At 32.7% G+C, this 19,857-nt stretch overlaps 1 protein-coding gene across 1 annotated transcript in view; it reads right to left on the reverse strand.

The window, feature by feature from the left end:
* LOC150104013 (nose resistant to fluoxetine protein 6-like) overlaps nucleotides 1-19,857 on the reverse strand; it is a 41,804-nt gene continuing 21,947 nt past the window's right edge. The window contains exons 8-12 of the mRNA XM_090396380.1: nucleotides 13,037-13,135; nucleotides 9,865-9,990; nucleotides 6,135-6,255; nucleotides 5,450-5,636; nucleotides 1-176 (exon numbers count right to left, since the gene is read on the reverse strand). Coding sequence (XP_090252506.1) covers nucleotides 1-176; nucleotides 5,450-5,636; nucleotides 6,135-6,255; nucleotides 9,865-9,990; nucleotides 13,037-13,135 — 709 coding nt within the window. The remainder of the gene's footprint in view (nucleotides 177-5,449; nucleotides 5,637-6,134; nucleotides 6,256-9,864; nucleotides 9,991-13,036; nucleotides 13,136-19,857) is intronic.

Below are 19,857 nucleotides of genomic sequence, written 5' to 3' on the forward strand. Positions count from 1 at the left end.
CTACTTTGTTGTGTCATAAAATTTTTTAATTACCATCATATAAGGGCTGTAATAAATTCTTTCTCTTGTCAATCCTGTGTAGATCCACTGCACATGAGGATGTATTAGAAAGGCTAAATACGTCAGCCGGCTGATGGGTATGAATGCTTTCCAAGTGAGAAATGTATTTACAAATCCTGAAATAATGAAAAGAAGAAATAACATTTCAAATACAGAGACATTGCGGAATACAAGCACAATATAGAAATTTCTATAAGGATCGCTAGTGAAAAAATTAAACGAAAATTAGATTCGTTTGTTTGAAACACGCTAATCTAATTTTCATTTTATTTTTTATTTTTCAAAACATCTTAGAGAATTATTTTATCCTTGAATAAATTTCCTACTTGGTTTAGTTACCTTGAAAAACTTGAATGTAAGGTACAATAGGTATAATTTTGTGTGAAAAAGTCCCGAGTAGTTGTCATTAATCAATGCAACACATTGTTAAAACTTTTGTTTTCATTTGAAAGGCTACAAACGTCTGCTAGAAACTGTACAATAGGTGCTTGCCTTGAATAATAACTATATTTACTTCTTAAAATGGACGATGTTTATTTTAATGAAAGCTACAATATTTCCATTGTTATCAATGTCATTAAAATGAAATTGATAGACAAAGTATTCTTGATTGGAATAATTATAATGAAATTATTTTTATTTAACAGGTATGAAAAGAAAATTGTTTTCAATAGTCGTTGATTACAAATTTTTGCTAAACAACCTGCTGTACAAACTTGATTTTCAATGCGGATATATGCTTAATAAATAGTATTATTTCCCCATCTGTTTGTTGCGTTTATTATATACAACAGTGTAGTATTTAAAGACATTTTAGAGATAAAATTACTGCAGATTATACAAGCTGAGATACGAGTGTTTACAACGGTGTGACTGATTCTGTATAAATACTTCCTTGTATATTTCTATACAAGGAAGTATTTATACTTCCTTGTATAGAAATAATTTTTACAAATGATTTTTCACGAATCCCTTTACTCTAAATATGTTCGATACGATCGTTTACATGACCACTTCCCTCTCCAAGATTTCTTTGGCAACGCCTAAATACAAAATTAAAGAAGGTCTGGTTCCCATTTATGCGACTTCAATAAATGTTGTATGCTTATAATTCGATAAAAGATTAAATTAATAATATAATTTCTTAAAATATTTAATTTTTATTCTAATTTAGGAGAAATACTTTAATGTCTTTCCCTAAGCTATAGTATTTTAAAAATAAGGAAAGACACCTTTTAGTTACTTCTATATGATGATTACGATAAATGTTCTCCAACCGTGAGATATATTGAGGTGTTGAGGTGTGGAGAGGAATCAATCGACAGTGAGATGCGGTGATTGATTAATACCCTTGGAGGGTAATGGATGGCAATGCTGTAGCCAATGAAGTTCTAACTGAGGTTCGGTTGTTTCTATTACCCGCGTTGAGATTCGAGAGCTTTGAGTACGCTCTCTTAAGGTTTTTGCCTTAAGGGAGCAATTTGAGACTCCGGGGAAAGTGTTCTCCGGCACGGCCCGTTGAGGGGCTTTGTCCGTGAATGATTTTCTTCGGAATTTGAGCGGTTCTGCTCGATGGTCGGGGAGCACGTCACGGAGTGGAACCAACGCTGAGATATGGACGGTCTTTCGCCCACTACACTATGGAGTGGCCTAGAGATCGTCCGATTTTTTGAGATTTCACCTTTACTTAAAAAGTCGGTGATTGATTCATCAATCCAATACCCTTGGAGGTTAATGGATGGCAATGCTGTAGCTAATGAAGTTCTAACCGAGGCTTGGCTATTGGTGTTACCCTCCTGCCATGATCAGAGCTTTTTATAGCTCAATAACACTTTATCCCTACACTGTCCTCTACAGATAACGGGGATAATGAAATGCATTCTTGCTTCGCCACTTTAAGCCAGTCCTTATAAGGACTACTAATGCTCTTAAACTGGGCAACTCACTGGGGCACGGCTATTGCTGTTACCCTCCTGCCATGATCAGAGCTTTAATAGCTCAATAACACCTTATCTCTACACTGTCCTCTACAGATAACGGGAAAGACGAAAAGCATTCTTGCTTCGCCCCTTTAAGCCAGTCCTCATAAGGCTCTTAAACTGGAGTGAACAATAAGATATACCCTTGGAGGGTAATGGATGGCAATACTGTAGCCAATGACGTTCTAACTGAGGCTAGGATATTGCTGTTACCCTCCTGCCATGATCAGAGCTTTAATAGCTCAATAACACCTTATCCCTACACTGTCCTCTACAGATAACGGGGAAGATGAAAAGTATTCTTGCTTCGCCCCTTTAAGCCAGTCCTTATAAGGATAAGGCTCTTAAACTGAGCCTTATCTTTATAAGGACTCAGTAGCGGATGGCAATGAAGTTTTAACTGAGGCTCGGCTATTGCCGCTACCCAGCCATGACTAGAACTTTCAATAACACTCCATCCACAATAACACCCCATCCACACAGATGCTCTTCATTCAGATGACGGGATAAAGAGTCAAGGACTCAGTCCATCACCCAGTTCCTTTAAGAACTTTAAGCTCTTAAACTTGGAGGAGAGAGAATATGGAATCGACCGTGAGATGCGGTGATCAATGATTAATACCTTTGGAGGGTAATGGATGGCAATGCTGTAGCCAATGAAGTTCTCACTGAGATTCGGCTATTGTTGTTACCCTCCTGCCATGATCAGAGCTTTAATAGCTCGATAACACCTTATCCTTACACTGTCCTCTACAGATAACGGGGAAGATGAAAAACATTTTTGCTTCACCCCTTATAGTCCTTATAAGGACTATAAGGCTCTTAAACTGCGCATACTGATACAGAAAAAGCAGAAGCAATAGCAGGAAACCTAGAAAAACAATGCAGCCCATCATATGACAACATAAACATCACCCACATATAAAATCCACCAGCAGGTCAAGCGTACCTGAAGACAGACCACAGACAAACCAGACAGCATCACTCTCACTACTCCAATGGAAACAACCAACATCATAAAACATCTAAACAACAAAAAAGCTCCAATTCCAGATGGAATTACAAACAACTTCCTCGAAAGGTTATCGTGCACCTGGTTAACATAACCAATGCAATACTAAGGATACAACACTTCCCAACTGCATGGAAAACAGCCGACATCATACCAATAAAAAAGCCAGGAAACATTCCACAACTCCCGCAAAGCTACCGTCGGAAAAGCCTGCTTTCCAACCTAGGAAAGATTGCTGAAAATATCATCCTCTCAAGACTACAAGAAAAATCAGCCCAATTAGGAATAATTCCAAACGAACAATTTGGCTTCCACCGTGTACACAGCACACTGCAATAAATACACCGACTAGTGGAGCATATCACTCAAGGATGCAACTGGAACCTTCATACAACTGCAGTCTTTCGATATTGCAAGGCCTTTGACAAGGTATAGCATCAAGGATTACCCTACAAACTCATACAGGCCAACATTCCAACAAACCTTACCTGTCTAATAAAATCATACCTCACTGACAGATACATGCAGATAAAAATAAATGGCACCATCTCAACTAGGCGCCAAATCCTGGTAGGAGTACCACAGAGATCCCTGTTGGCTCCTTTACTTTTCACAATCTACGTGGCAGACATTCCACAGAACCTGTGGACTACCATCACAGCCCTATGCGCTGATGACACAGCCATAATGACAAGATCTCTCCGCCCACACCTGGCGATCAGTCGTCTCCAGGACACCATCATAAAGCTAGAGAAATGGTTCTCGGACTGGAGGATACAAGTAAACCCCGTCAAAAGCTCAGGTATACTATTCACCAGACTAAAAGCCTTCATCCAAGATGACACTCAACTCCTCGTAAAAAAGATACCATGGCAGACAGAAACCAAATACCTTGGAGTACAGCTAGAGAAAAAGCTAAATTTCAACAGCCACATCCAGCTCATAGGCACAAAGACATCCAGAACCACAGCCAAACTCTATCCCCTGATCACCCGCAAGAGAAAATCGGGTAGACGCAACAAGCTGTTACTATATCAGATGGTGGTATGACCAGTAATAATATATGCCTCCCCAACATGGAGTCACACATCCAAATCTAACATCCTGAAACTGCAGAGGATAAAAAACAAATGCCTGCGGTTGATCTTGGACGCCCCATGGTTCGTCTGAAACACGCAGATCCGCAGAGAAACCGGAACCCCAGACATACATTCTCTCCTTCATGATCATGCGGAAAAGTTCTTCAGCAAGGCACACTCTCATCCCAACCCATTAATCAGACAAGCTTCCAGTTATAGTGAACATGACTATCACAAACATAAAAGACCCAAGGCATTCCTGCTCTCAGGAGAACAAGGATTACCCTACAAACTCATACAGGCCAAAATTCCAACAAACCTTACCTGTCTAATAAAATCATACCTCACTGACAGATACATGCAGATAAAAATAAATGGCACCATCTCAACTAGGCGCCAAATCTAGAGCTAATGAATAGCAAATGCTGTATCTAATGAAGGTCTAACTGAGGCTCGGCTATTGGTGTTACCCTCCTGCCATGATCAGAGTTTTTATAGCTCAATAACACCTTATCCCTACACTGTCCTTTACAGATAACGGGGAAGATGAAAAACATTCTTGCTTCGCCCCTTTAAGCCAGTCCTTATAAGGACTATAAGGATTTTCAAATGTGAGAATCGACTATGAGATGCGGTGATTAATACCCTTGGAGGGTAATGGATGGCAATGCTGTAGCCAATGAAGTTCTAACTGAGGCTCGGCTATTGCTGTTACCCTCCTGCCATGATCAGAGCTTTATATTGCTGTTACTCTCCTGCCACGATCAGAGCTCAATAACACCTTATCCCTACACTGTCCTCTACAGATAACTGGGAATATGAAAAGCATTCTTGCTTCGCCCCTTTAAGCCAGTCCTTTTAAGGACTTAAGGATCTTCAAATTTTGTATTTTTCTAATTAGTTGTTGCAAAAGTTCCACTTAGATATTCAGCAATTTGTTGTTGGTTTTGGAGAAACCGTTTAATAATACAATTGCTGGATTTTGGTTCTAAATGTAAATGTTTATCATCAATTTTTTATAAAAAAAAATAAAAGGAGGAAGTTGGAAGAGAGCACTTTCTCCTACAAAAGGAAAAGGTATTCCAGGAATTACTTTCTCTTATATTCTTGATAAAACATTAACTCAAAATACACTAAGTTGTTCTCCGTGTATTTTGAGTGTATTCTGCTCATTTCATTTATATCTATTAATTTATCGGATGCCAGAAAGATTCAAGTAACGCGAAGTAATACGAGCACTACTTTATTGGATATTTAGTCATACAAAGAATTGCTAATCATGCGGTCGCAATTAACAAATAGAAGTATTTTTCACTTACCATCATGATTTATAATACAAAGGTATGTTAATAAAGCTATTCCAATACCCCACACTGTTCTGTGTAATGAAGCATAGAGAACAGCTATTTGAGGACTAGAAATATTTCCATTGTTCCAGCTGTACACTCCAAAAAGGGGACCACATAAACATAATAGAGATATAAGCCATGCAAACTTCTGGGCTAGCTAAAAATATAATCATTAAAAATTAATATTAGCACTTCAAATAATAAACAAAGCACTAAGTTTATTTATATTTTAGATTTTAGCTTTAGGAATAATAGAATTAATAACGGAATTTTGTAACTCTTCTTTGAGAAATCAGTATTTTTTGTTTACTTTTTTATTTATTTGTTCATTATCTCAACGATTAGAAACAAAGATAGGGGTTGGTTACAATTATGATGAAAGCAACTGAAATTTTGAGGTCTGTGTTTATTAATTGGGTGTGTTCTGCAGTAAAAAAGAATTTGTTCTACCTGTTTTTCAGGCAGAATTTTCTTTTTTCTGTTTCGCAAGTGAAGCATCCGAGTTTCCAGGAAGAAAAACTCATGTACCACCGTATGAAACTCAACTCTCATTCAGTTGAAAAGAAGAGGCACAGAATGTAAGAAAAATTGTTACGAAGAAGCTCATAAGAAGAGAGAGTTATGCTCTATGATCATACACAAATAGAACACTTACCGGAACTAACTTAAGTATCGAATGTCTTGTTACTATATATCCAAGTATAAGTCCAGCTGTATAAGCTCCTGCATGAGATTGAGGTCGGAAATAAATGTCTCTTTTCATTTCCATTCTTGCTCTGATGCGAGAAACACAATTCAGTGCGAAAAAAATATTAATGAACTTAAAAGAAAAACTTGAAATTATTATTATTTTATTGTGTATTATAATATTATTATAGAATATTATGAAATATTCTGTACGATAATAAATGCATTATATAAATGTATAATAATAATAAAATAAATTCATATGGGCTAGCGTGTGAATAATTTCTTACTTCATAATCAGCCATTTTCTTCCACTGCTGAACGAAGGCCTTCTTCAAACTTCTCCACTCATTCCCATCTTGAGCCTTTCTATGCCACTGAGTTTCTGCCATCTCATCCTCCCACCGTCTCTTCAGTCTTCCTGCAGCTGTTTTTTCCATCTCTAGGATATCATTCTGATATCAGCTTTGTTCATTGTTTCAATGTTACAATACGACCTGCCTTGCCATTTGGATCTTTTAATGACTGTCCTGTCATAATGTCTCTCAACCCTAGTCTGAGCTCTGAACCAATAATCAATATTGCGCTTTCTATCTCTGTAGAATAGTAATACTGAGTAATGATCTTTCCTTTTTCCTTCTGAGTAATCTTCAACTTGTTGGTCAATTTTTTGTCAAAGTTTATATTTTACTAACATATGCCATGACGACTGGAGGTATATAACTGTAGAATATTTTTCTTTAAAGGCAGATTGGGATATTTTTCTTTTTTCTTTTTTTTTTTTAGTACTTCACGTGTTTTCCGAAGGCTATCCAACCAAGTTGAATTCTACTTGATTGGATAGCCTTCGGTTCCTGGATAAATATAGGAGGTTACTAGATATAGTAACCCTTCCTGTTGTTCCATTTGTAGATGATTTTGGTGATGTATTCATTATACATTATTGTTTGTTTTGTCCTTGTTTATATTTAATCCTTTCTTTTTACACCCTGCATTTGATTCGTTGATCATTTGTTGAAGTTCTTCTGCAGAGTTTCCTAAAATAACAATGTCATCTGCAAATCGTAGATGATTTAGTTCTTTCTCTTTTACTATAATTCCTATATTTTTCCAATCCAGGTTTTTAAAAATTTCTTCTGGGACTACTGCTGTATTAATATATGTGTCTAACTTCCTTTTTTATAGGAAATTTCATATCTATTCCTGATTGTAAAGATTCAGTTGAATTTTTATATATGTGACAAAGTATATCAATGTAAGATTCTCAATTACTTGATTTTCAAGGGATTCTAAATTAGTTAATGTTGAGATTGAATCAAATTCCTTTTCAAAATCAATGAATGCCAGAGCTAAGAGTTTTTTCAATTATTTTTCTTATGACATATATATGATCAATGGCATTGTGATGTTTTCTGAATCCTGCTTGTTCTGGAAGTTATCAAAATTCAGCCTGCTTTGTATTCTGTTGCTAATGATTTTTGTAAAAAATTGTATATTGTTGAAAGGAGACTGATAGGTTGGTAAGTTTTAATATCTTCTCCATCTTTCTTTTAAAAAATATAATAAGGGCAGCATTGTTCCAACTCTCTGGTATTTTCTTCTGTCTTAAGTATGGTGTATAAAATTTACTTAACATAGTCATGACTGGAACACTACCTGCTTTCAGAACGTTTAGTGGTCGTGATCACCTGGTGTCTTTATATTACTCATGTTACCCATTGCATAACGTTTTTCAAAACATTAAGACATATTTCTTCCTCTTCCATTTGAAATATTACATTTTTGTTTTTGCATTGGTTTAAATCTTGGGAATCATGCAGAAAAGAATTCTATTCTTCTTATGATCTGTTCTTTTTTTTTAATTAGTAATTCATTTTCATCTTTAACGGTTATATTTATTTTGCTCTATGGACAACTCTCTTCTCACTCCTTTTAGACTCATTGTTTTCTATTGTAATTAAAATTCTCCTTGTCCTAAAGTTTCTAATTTCTTGTGTCATAATTTTTATTACTGTTTTACAAAGTTGCGAGAATTCTATTCTATTTCTCATGTGTAGATCTCTTTTCATTTCTCTTCTCTTTCTGAGAATATGTAAGGGTTTCATTAAACAATTTTCTTTTATCCTTCTTTTGGTCAATTCCACCCATATCTTTGGCATTATTTAGTTGGGTCTCAGTTATTATTTGATAGTTTTTATCCAAGTCTTCATTCATATTAATATTATAAAACTCTACTTTTCTCTTTCTGCGAGACCTCTTTTTTTTCAGATTTCGTAAATTAGTAGATGGTCTTTTACTTTTGATCAGTTTCTGTCTTTCCCATCTTTTGTTGATGGCAATTTTTGCTCTCATTAATATGTGGTCACTACCTGTACTGAAACTCTTTATTACATCTGTATCTTGAATAATATATTTTCTGTCGATTAAAATATAATATATTTTATTAAACACTTCTCCATGTCCATTTCTGATTCTTTTTTTTTTTTTGAAGAAAGTATTCATAATGTAAAAATGAATGCCAGACCTAAGGTTTTTGGTATTCATTTTTTTTTAAATTATTCGTCTTATTACATATATTTGATCAATGGTGTTGTAATCTGCTTTCAGCAAATTCTATCAATCTTTCTCCATTTTCATTCTTCTGTCTTAGTCCACATTTTCTATTTGCTGCTAGATGTGCATCTCTTACACCTACTTTGGCATTGAAGTCTCCTCAAGATCGTAAAGAATGGATCATTGCTATTTACCAGTTGGTCTAATGTTTCATAAAATGCATCTGTTTCTTCCTCTGTGTGGTCTGAGATTGGTGCATAAACTTGTAGAATTCTTAATTTATAACATTATTTTAAGGTAGAGTTATTTTATCTTTTATGAATCGATTGCATTTGTATTTTATCTTTTATGGAGCTGTTAATGAAGAAGCCAATTATTCCTCACTGGAATCTTGAATTGTTACCATAACTAGAGAGTAGATGTCCATTCTTTAGATCGATACTATTTTCACCAAAGTCTCCGAGTTTTGCATCATTGGATAGAGGTCCAATTTTATCTTTTTTGCTTCCAATAGTAATTTTTAATTCTTGTAATCTTTTTTGCCCTACCAATAGCCTACAGTTACACACACACATATCATTTTCTGTTATTAAAATTATATGTCATGAATTAGAAAAGTTTAAAGTATATAATATTGTGTATCAGATATCAAAATAGTGTATACATTATTTCAAATGAACTGTTATTAAGTGAAAATTAATTAATTCATTTGAATGGCCAAAAAACGTTTTTTCGGGAGAAGAAATATTCGATTTAATGGATACCACTGAAATCTCAATTATATAATGATAAAACAGATTCCTATAGATTTCTATATTTTCATGTGAAAATTCTTAAGAGGTAAAGGAAATCACCTTGTCTAATCTGTCTGATAGGGTGTTTAGGTATCATTTGAGTTACAGTCTAAAAGACTTGAATTGTCAATTATATGTGTGAGGTTCAATCGGGGATTCGAGTTTTATTAATCCTGAAGAAGTTAACACACCGATGGTGAAACACTGATCGGTGAAAATCTGATTATATATACATAATACAGAATATAAAACATAACTGTTATATCTATTTTTGTTATTCTACAGACGGAGTCTATAGATGAATATCAATGTAAAGGTTTTCAGCTGCTAAGATATTTCCAAAATACTTACTCGGGATCAGGATGAGCAAAGAGTTCAGTTGGTGGGTAATCTTTGAACCAGGTAATAAGTGAAATACTCAAAAAGGATAAAGCATTAATAGCGAAACCAATAAATATTGCCTGTCCTCGGTGACCTCTATAAATGACAAAATGTAAATATTGAAAATTTTAAAATAGTTAAATAATTAAAAGCATAAATAAATTTAGATTAAAATATTTAAAATTAAATATTTGCTATTCAGATTTGATATCATGAAAAGGCACTGATAGCACACGTTTCATCGTTGATTAGCTTTCGTCCGTGAAAGATTCGAAATTCTGTTGTGCTAAACAGTGGATGGGTCGGGGGCTATAAAATCTGATTTCCCTACTCTAGAGATGATCGACAAATGGAACGTTTTTTAAGCTACCAGACAGTTAATATTTAGGTGGTCTCGCAGCAAACGAAGAAACATCATCTATCATGTTAAAACGTTCACAAATATTCACTCTTCGATATGTCACTGGTTAGAATCCCACTAAGGGAATGGATATTTGTGAACGTTTTGACATGGCAAAAGATTGCTTTTTTTTTAATTAATAAATTTATGATTTCAAATTAAAAAAATTAAAATTCTTTAGACTAATTGATTCTCTTTACCACATTCATTTCTAACTTTTACACTTAAACACATAGTTTCGATTGTTGACAGACAAATGATTTATAGAATTATTAAAGATATCTAAAGAATATACTAGAATAATTAAGCCCATCTGTAAAGCCATAATCTTGAAAATGCGCTTGTTTCTACCGAACAATATGACCTCTAAAAGTAAAAGTAGTCTAATACCAGTGAATATATGCCATATAATAAGATTCGATGTTATTTTCTCGATTTCCTATGCTCAGAAATGAAGTTGGTGACGAGCTACATTTTAATTATCATATTATAAGTTATTATAAAAAACAAACAATAATTTCTGAGTTATTTTTCAGCATCTATTAAATTTTCAACATTATTAATTTACGATGGCGTCGCTTTTATTTATAATTAATATTCATAATTTGCTAATTATTTAAATAGAAATAATATATATTTAAACTTTTATTTGATTTATTTAAGTTTCCAGTTCTATATTTAATTATTTTATTTATTGAGCATTTATTAGAGTAATATTTCATTCTTTCTGTTGTTTAGGACTTACTTCTTTGACAGCCAACTCAATCAGTGCTGCATTTTTACATAAATTATCTAGGTAGCTTGGGCAGTCTGAGTGTAAGAATCACATCACTCAGTACAACATCATCTGCAAAACAGAGACTGCTTATGTGGGGTTTGTCCTGCTGAATCTTCGACAGTTAATCCTCACCCATTTTCTGTATGTCTGAATACATAATCAAGGATAACAATAAAACTGATGTGGTGAAAAGAGCCTCCCTGAAGAACTCCAATGGAAATAGAAAAGACCCAAGTCATCTATCAATTAATCATTACTCTTGGGTGATAATTCGGATACCGTTCTGCTATTGCGGTGATTATTTTCAAGGGTTCACTGTAATAACTGAGAATTTTGAACATCCTTCGTCTGTTGATTGAATCGAAGGATTTTGAAAAATCCATGAAGTTTAAGATTAGGGGAAGGTTTTATCATCTCTTGATCCTTCTAAGGTTGTGGATGTGTTCAATAATCTTCTATTTTTCAAGAAACCCGCTTGTTTCTTTTGAGTAGAAGAGGTGTTACATATAGCTCAATTCTGTTTAGAAGCATCCTGCTATACAGTTTTATTGTGGTAGGAAGTAATGTGATTCCTTTGTAATTACCTTTTTTGGATGTTGGTATTATTATACCTTCTCTCCATTATGATGGGTTGTTGGATGTAGCTGGACCTATATGACAGATATTTACCAGTTGTTTCCAAAGATTCTTTACTCCATGTTTAATAGTCTCTGCTTTTATATCATCCAATCCAGGTAATTTCTCGTTCTTTTGGGTTTTTGCAGTTTCAAATGCTTGTAGAGTAATAATTGTTACACATAATGGGAAGTTCTTTTTGGATTTATTTCTGATAAAACACCTGTAGTGAAGTTCGCTGATGAATTATTCGATAGTTTTTCGAAGTGGCTCTTCCATACTAAGAGTTCTCAATTTTTGTCCATTTTTAGTCATTTGGGTGGGGTAAGGATTTTCATTTCTTACCCAATCTTTTATAACAATTGTATACAATTTAGGTGGAAGATGAATTTTCTCATCAAGATAATCAGAAACATCCGTGATTACCACGGGATTTCGAACATATCGCTAGGAGAGCATGTACAACACTCGGCCAACCAGGACGACAAAGTGTGATAAAGTTGCAGTTTTGCCTGCATATTAAATTCTTCAGTGTGCTGCTAACTTCATTAATCTAGCAGTATGTGAAAGGTAATTAATTATATTCTTGCTAAATAAGCGAGATTTCATCATATGTTGCTCAAATGTTTATTACTGAGTTTGTTACTGAAGTCTTCTGTTATTGTATTAATCTCAGTCGGTATCGCGATGGTCTTCGGATCTGGATTTGAATCTCGCCTACGAAGGCGAATTCAACTGAAGGTCTCACACAAAGGATGCAGAATTTTCCTTTCGGAAACTTTCAGAAGGGACCTGCCAGAAAACACACGAGCAGTTTACTGAAATAGATACATTGGCTTCATAGTTTTAGCTGCTTTGGTAGTAATTCCAAAACGATTGTAATAATATTATTCATTGATTTCGATTTTAGTTTTACTGAAATCGAGTGAAACGGAAAAACGTAAACAACTGAAATAAAAGTTTTCTTTGAATTCGATTGAATTTCGCTCAGTGCCTAAGATTTTGGGATCTCTTAATGAAAATGATTTTAAACCCCTGGTAAAGACAGTTCATAACTTCAGAGAAATTGCCAATTTTTATATATTCACGATAAACCACATTGCGTTACCTAATTAGAGGAACCAACACCAGCAGGAACATTAGATGAAGCTGAGTGTCCACTGAGATAAACCAAGTATGCTGCAGACACTGAAAAGTATATTGAAGTTTTAAATAAAGGAATAATACTAATAATTTTCTTAATAATATCAGTAATCGAAGTACGGATTAAATAAAAAATTACCCTGTATTGAGGCCTAATGATGTTATTCATGTAGAGTAGATTAACCCACCAATTCGCCCTGCAGTACTCTGCTAAATGATGAACGGACTCGTGCCACATTGGTCCCGACCCGACGAATGGAATCAGATAAGTCAGGCACATCACAAAAAAATATGCTGGCGTTAATCTAGGGAGGTTTAATTTAGTTAACATTAACTTATTTTTGCTTTAAATGAGGCACATTTCTTATATTATATTTTCTTAAATGCTCATTCAATGTATTTGTATACAGTGTATAAAATGTATTTCGCTAAATTAGTATAATATAATAAATTAATTATACAACATCCTTAATACCGTTGTTTACTTAATTATCATTCTTCTTCATCCCATAGTCCACAAAAGATCGTAGAGTAAACATCAGGAAATATTCCTGACAGAAGTCCTCCACTCGCTCTTTGATTGACACTTTGCTTTCAGTTCTATAATTGGAAGCACCTATCCAATTTTTTTCGTATATTGTCTATACAGTTTATTCTATGTCTGCTTCTTTTTCGAGTTCCTGGAATAAGTCCTTCAAGAACTTGCATTGGTAGACCATTTGATCTGCTGATATGATCAAGCCACATGAGTTGTTTCCTTAGAATCTTATTTATGATGTTATCTCTTGGACCGGCGAAAGTTTGCCCACACACGGCACTAATGTCCTATAGGTCTTGTGGCCTTTCGTGTATGGATCAGATAAAAAATATAATAAAAAAGAGATAGACTTGATTCTTTTTCTTACTTCAGAATTTGTGATAGGATCGATCAGTGTATGATATTATTGTATTATGGTATTATCTTTAGGAGTCTATAGCAGAGCTTCTTAAACTGTGGGTAGCGATCCCAAATGGAGTCGCGTAACCGAATGTGGTGGTCGAGAAAAATTTGGCAACAGTAAAAGGTTTCTGAACGAACAACGATCAAAAATTAATCCAGATTTGAGGATATTGCTTGTAATTCTTTACTTAAATGTATACCAAAGAATTGTTTTAAAATAAATTTCTTTACGATTTATTATCAGTAAATGTTTGATTTGTATATCTATTTTATATACCTATGTATCCTCGCGTAAAAATTTTCGGGCGAAATGGGGTCGCGTAAAAATTTCTCGGTTGAAAAGGGTTCGCGAGCAGAAAAAGTTTAAGAAGCGCTGGTCTATAGCACCTTATTTCAAATGCCAGCAACCTCTTTTCACCTTCTTTTAGAGGACCAAGTTTCACTTCCGTAAAGAAGTATAGTCATCCTTCGACTTACGTCCATCCGGCAGGACGTAAGTCGAATCGGACGTAAGTCGATACATTAAATCAACAGAGTTATAGGGGGTTAGGGACTTAACCGTAATAAGTATACTATCATTTTAATTTTTAAACCTTATCATGAAATTGTGCTATGTGTTACTGCCACTATTCTAATGTGCTTTGTTTATTCCTCTTTTCATCATAAATTTGTTTATAGCAAGCAAACGCATCATGTACTTTCGTTTCTACTAATAAGGAGCATTCAACATTGGGGCCCACGTCTTCAACCATTTTGAGAACGTCGCTAACTGCAGAGAACATTTCTACAAGATCCTTCACTGTGAATTGTTTAACTACCTCTCCCTGTTTCTCTTTTCCCTCTTACTTTTCTAGTTTTCCCTTCTGCAACACGTTGTTTCTTCAGGTCAACCAATTCTTCGTTGGTCAACTCTTCAGGGGAACTTTCTATGAGTTGATTTATGTCGTCATCATTGAACTTCGAGATTCAGATTGTTTACTAGGCCCACTATCACAAACTTCCAAAATCGTGCACAAACCTTTCTAATGTCTTTTTCCATATGCCACTCATACATTGAGAGGTCACTTCGTCCCAAGCCACAGCAATAATTAATAACATGATAAATGTTGAGTATTTTCCAGAATTGCATCAGAGTCTGGTCATTTCCTTCAGTGGCAGAAATGGCTTGTGAAAAAGTCGTCCGTAGATAATAAGCTTTAAACACCGCGAGAACTCCCTGATCCATCGGTTCGATCAATGAAGTAGTGTTTGGAGGGAGAAACATGACCTTGAACTTGGTGAAGATCACCGCTATAAGATTTATAAGAAGGATGACCTTGAGCGTTACCTAGAATTAATAAAATTTTAAATTCTACATTTTCTTTCACACAATAGTTTTTTATTTCACTCGCATAACAATTTTTGAGTCAACCACAACTTCCTATCGCTCCGATAATGAACTGGGAGTATGCTTCCTAATGTTTTTGAAGATTCATGGATTCTCACTGTGCCATATTACAAATGGTTTCAGTTTATATCCAGCCACATTACCCGTAACAGAATCGTAATACGAGGATTAAGAGCTTTGAAACTAGGTATAAATTTCAGCCTTTTGTGGATGAATGTCCGCTCGGGCATTTTTTTCCGAAACAAAGACGTCTCATCCATATTAAATAATTGCTGGCAAATAATTTTTCTCCGTAATAATTTTATCCAATTTTTCCACAAACTCCTCGGCAGCCTTCTCAGCACTTGCAGATTCCCGTATACATTTTCATATTATGTAGCGCAAAACTCTGCTTGAATCTCATGAACCAACCGGAAGAAGCGTTGAATTCGTATTCAAAATCGGGTTCTGCTTTCTCCTTCAACACGTTGAAGAGACTTAGTGCCTTAGCGGTTATGGTCACAGTGCTAAGGAGCAATCGCTTTTGGTTGAGGTCCTCTGTATATAGCCGAAAATGTCATTTATTCCCTTATGGGATCATCACGGACGTATCTTCGAAAGGACGTAAGTCCAGGGATGACTGTACTGAATTAACTAAGCTTGTCCATAAGGCGTAACTGTTCGTAATTGCAAGCATGTTATCTGTCCCTAGTGGGTTTAGTTTTTGGAGTGCTGTTGTTGCTTTTGCAATTTTTTGTTGTAATATCCTGTCTTGATCTTTATTAAAGATATTGCCTAACTATTTAATTGCATTAGATTTTGATAATTTTATTAATTCCAATTTATGAAATATTAAAAAAAAAAAAAATATATATATATATATATATATATATATATATATATATATATATATATATATATATATATATATATATATATATATATATTAATGAAATATTTTTTAAAAAATATATTATATATTAAATTTAAATATTAAATACTTAACACGAATATGTTAAGTACTGTATTTGATAATTTTTTTAAAAATTATTTTTATTTTAAAACAAATATTTTATTCTAAATAAATTTAAAAGAAATTATTTTTTCATTAAAATTCAAAACAGATTTTATATTAAATTGTGTAAATATTTTGTACTTTTCATGCCCCTTTATTTATGCAAAATAATTACATAAATATTTTTGTAATTCGTAAATGTAATTTAAGTAACAATATTCGTGTATTATGAGCAGAAAATGTAATTAGTTTAAAAAACGCAGAAAAAATAATCATGAAAAAAAGTCGCATTTCTCGATGAGTCGATTTTAGGTACTTTTGTCAATAATATTGCATAAAGACTGTTGAAATTACGGATAAAAAATTCAGTTCCCTAAGAAACAACTTTATAAATGTTTATTCCTGATATTTATTACAATCGTTATTAATATGATGTGACATAATATACGAAATTTTCCTGATTTAAATAAATAAATGTAATGTATTTAAATGAAATAGTCTAATTTAATAAATTTAACTAACTTATTTCAATCACATATGTAATTTACCAAATTTATTCAGTTCGATATTTTATTAAATAAAATTTAATTTGTATACGAAGAAATTTAATTTAAATGATTCAACATTCAGATCTGCATCATTAGTGTTTAAGACCGCCCATTAGATCTGCATTAGATCATCATCATTATTTAAATCATGTTTGGTCTGCAGAAATTGTAGTTTCCTTAAGGAACCTATAATTCCTTATAAAATATGTATTTTCTAACAATAGCAATTAATATGTAATAAATATGAAATAGAGAAAATTATATGACACAAATCTTCAAGAGAGAAAATAATATGCCTGTTTTATTTATTTATTTATTATAAACCACTGTGAGCCTCCGCAGCTCAGTCTGTATAGGCGAATGAGGATATTTTTCCATTCGAAGGTGGGGAAATGTACCATTGTACTTCCAACTGCGCTAGGAGGTAGTTTATCGGTGAGGAAAAATCTGCTCATTTACATGTTCCATAAATTGTAGTATTTATTCCCTTACTGCACTAGTTTTAGCTTCATGTAAAAGATCCCGTAAGTTTATTAAGGTGAAATAAAAGTTAATGTGCTGCATTAAGTACATCATGAGCTCACGTGATAAAGAAGTATTAACCGCTATTTCAGTGACACCTTTTCCTTCAGGTTAATAATGACCTTGAAACTTACTTTTTTTTTTTTTTAAAATACTAAGCTGCTCTCGTAATCACAGGTACTCTGTTTTTAAAAGATATTTCGATTAGTTCTCTCCCGTTTTAATTAGCTAGCAAATAGAAATTTTTTTTTTTTGAATTAGTCACCAAACATAATAAACTATCAGTTTAGTGCTGATCGAATTCTATTACATAATAATTAAAACACACTTTAGAAACATTAACTTACCTCCAGTAACGCAGAAACATGTATCCTGAAATACTGAATCTCCATTGATATTTTTCAGTCTTCTGCTGGGTGGCATAGATACTCAGTAGTCCACTGAATAAGAAAAAAAATATCTGATTATCTTTGAATGAAGTAGCAATTTAGATTACAAACTGCCTCTCAAGGATGAAAAAATGTTACAATCATACAGTGAAAATACAGTGAATATAATAATAATTACAAACGAATGAGTTGTTAAGAAGTTAACAGCGGCCAGTGCATTTTTATTCTTGAAATATTTCTCACAATACACGAAATGAATAAACAAAATATTACTAATAATGAACTATAGTATTTGATTGTTATTTCGAACTTTTTTACATACAACCAAACTCATTTTAAAATCATTTTTATTCATAAATACAGAAATTTCATTTATTACAGAACTCGAAAAGTAGAACTTGCCGATTCTTCAATATAAAGGCTGCACTTTGAACAGGCTATTATAAAGTTAATATGAATCACTTTCCAATAAATTTAAAAGGTATCTAAAAATCTATATAAAATTTTTGTTAAAATAAAGAAATAAATAATAAGTGATTTAATTATAGCATAATTATTAATTTTTAAAATAATTTTAAAATAATTATTAACGACACCAAAAATTAAAAGTGAAGGATAGTTTATATTTAAGAACGAAAAAACGTTTTTCTTTTTTTTCTCATATAAGTTATTCAAGAGCTCGGTTATTAGTAATAGAGCAGATAAATGTTTGTTGAAAAGATTTCTGTGGGTTGCCGAATCTCGAGTTTCTTTTTTCACTTTGTCCAATGTCCAATTCTTAAATAACAAAACAAGTCTATAGTTGGAAACGAAAGAATAGGAAGACCTAGAAAAAGATTAAAAGATACAATAAAAAAGATGAAGTCTTGGTCGCAACAGATACTACATCTAATGCGTGAAGAAGAAGAAGACTATCATTAAAAAATATTATTAATGTTGTTCTGGAGCCGTTTGTACAAGCAAAATATATTGTGAGGTTTTACTAGTATAATTGAATTTGGTCGTTCAGATATCCAAAGAAGTGCAAAAGTGCTACTTATTAGATATTTTACTGTATTTTATATATTTATATATTTTACGTATTTTACATTTTTATATATTTTATCTTTTGAAAACACAAGAGGACAGGAATCAATAATAGATTATATTATATGTGATAAAGTAATACACCCATCAGAAATAGATGTTAGAATGTTAATATCAGCAGAAATTGGAAGTGACCACAACCTGTTAATATGTAAACTAAGACTTTATAAGAAATGGGTTAAAATAAAATCTAAAGAAAAACAACACAATGTCGAAATAAAATTTAAAGTTGAATTATTAAAAGAAGAAAGCGTTAGAACATTATACTACACTAGATTAAAACAAAAGTTCAATGATAACCCATTAAGCAGCGAACAACATGTAGAAGATAATTGGAAGATTTTTAAAACAAATCTAACTGAAATAGCAACAGAAGTATTAGGGCTAAAGAAAGAATAACAAAATCAAGAAGATAGATTCCATGGTTTAACGAAGAAATAAAAATATTAACAAACGAAAAAAAAAAGAAAAATATCAAAAATATCTACAGATGAAAACAACAGATAATTGGAATGAATATAAAGAAATAAGAAATAAAGTTAATTAAAAGAAAATAGAAAGGAAAAATCAATTTTGGAAATTATATACAGAGGAACTTGAATATGATTTCTATGGTATACAGACACAAATGTGGGGATTTATTAATGCACAAAAGAAAGAAGAAGCAGAATATATCCAAATATTAAAAGTAGAAATAGAGGAATTAGAAAATTATTTTAAAATCCGTTATAACCAAATAGTTGAAATAAAAAGTAGAACTAGGTAAACAAATAAATCAAGAAGAAGAAATAAATGAAACAAAAATTGAAATAACAGAAACTGAAAATGCAATTAAAACACTAAAATCACCAGGTCTAAATAATATCAATAATGAATTATTAAAAAATGGTAACGAAATTATAATTCAGAGTTTAAATATACTATGTAACTAAATAATAAATACAAAAAAGATTCCGGTAGCATGAAAAAAAAGTATAACAATATAAATATTTAAAAAAGGAGATAACAAAGCAGAAAATTATAGAGGGATGAATTTATTAAATACTTCGTTAAAAGTACTACCAAGAATTCTAGATAATAAACTAACAAAAGAAATTAATCTACTAGATGAACAACAAGGTTTCAGAGAAGATAGATGTACAGATACAATATTCATAATCA

This window comes from Typopeltis vanoorti, chromosome 8 (assembly GCF_054136105.1).
Source record: "Typopeltis vanoorti isolate ZY-2024b chromosome 8, IOZ_Tvanoo_1.0, whole genome shotgun sequence".
Taxonomy (NCBI): domain Eukaryota; kingdom Metazoa; phylum Arthropoda; class Arachnida; order Uropygi; family Thelyphonidae; genus Typopeltis; species Typopeltis vanoorti.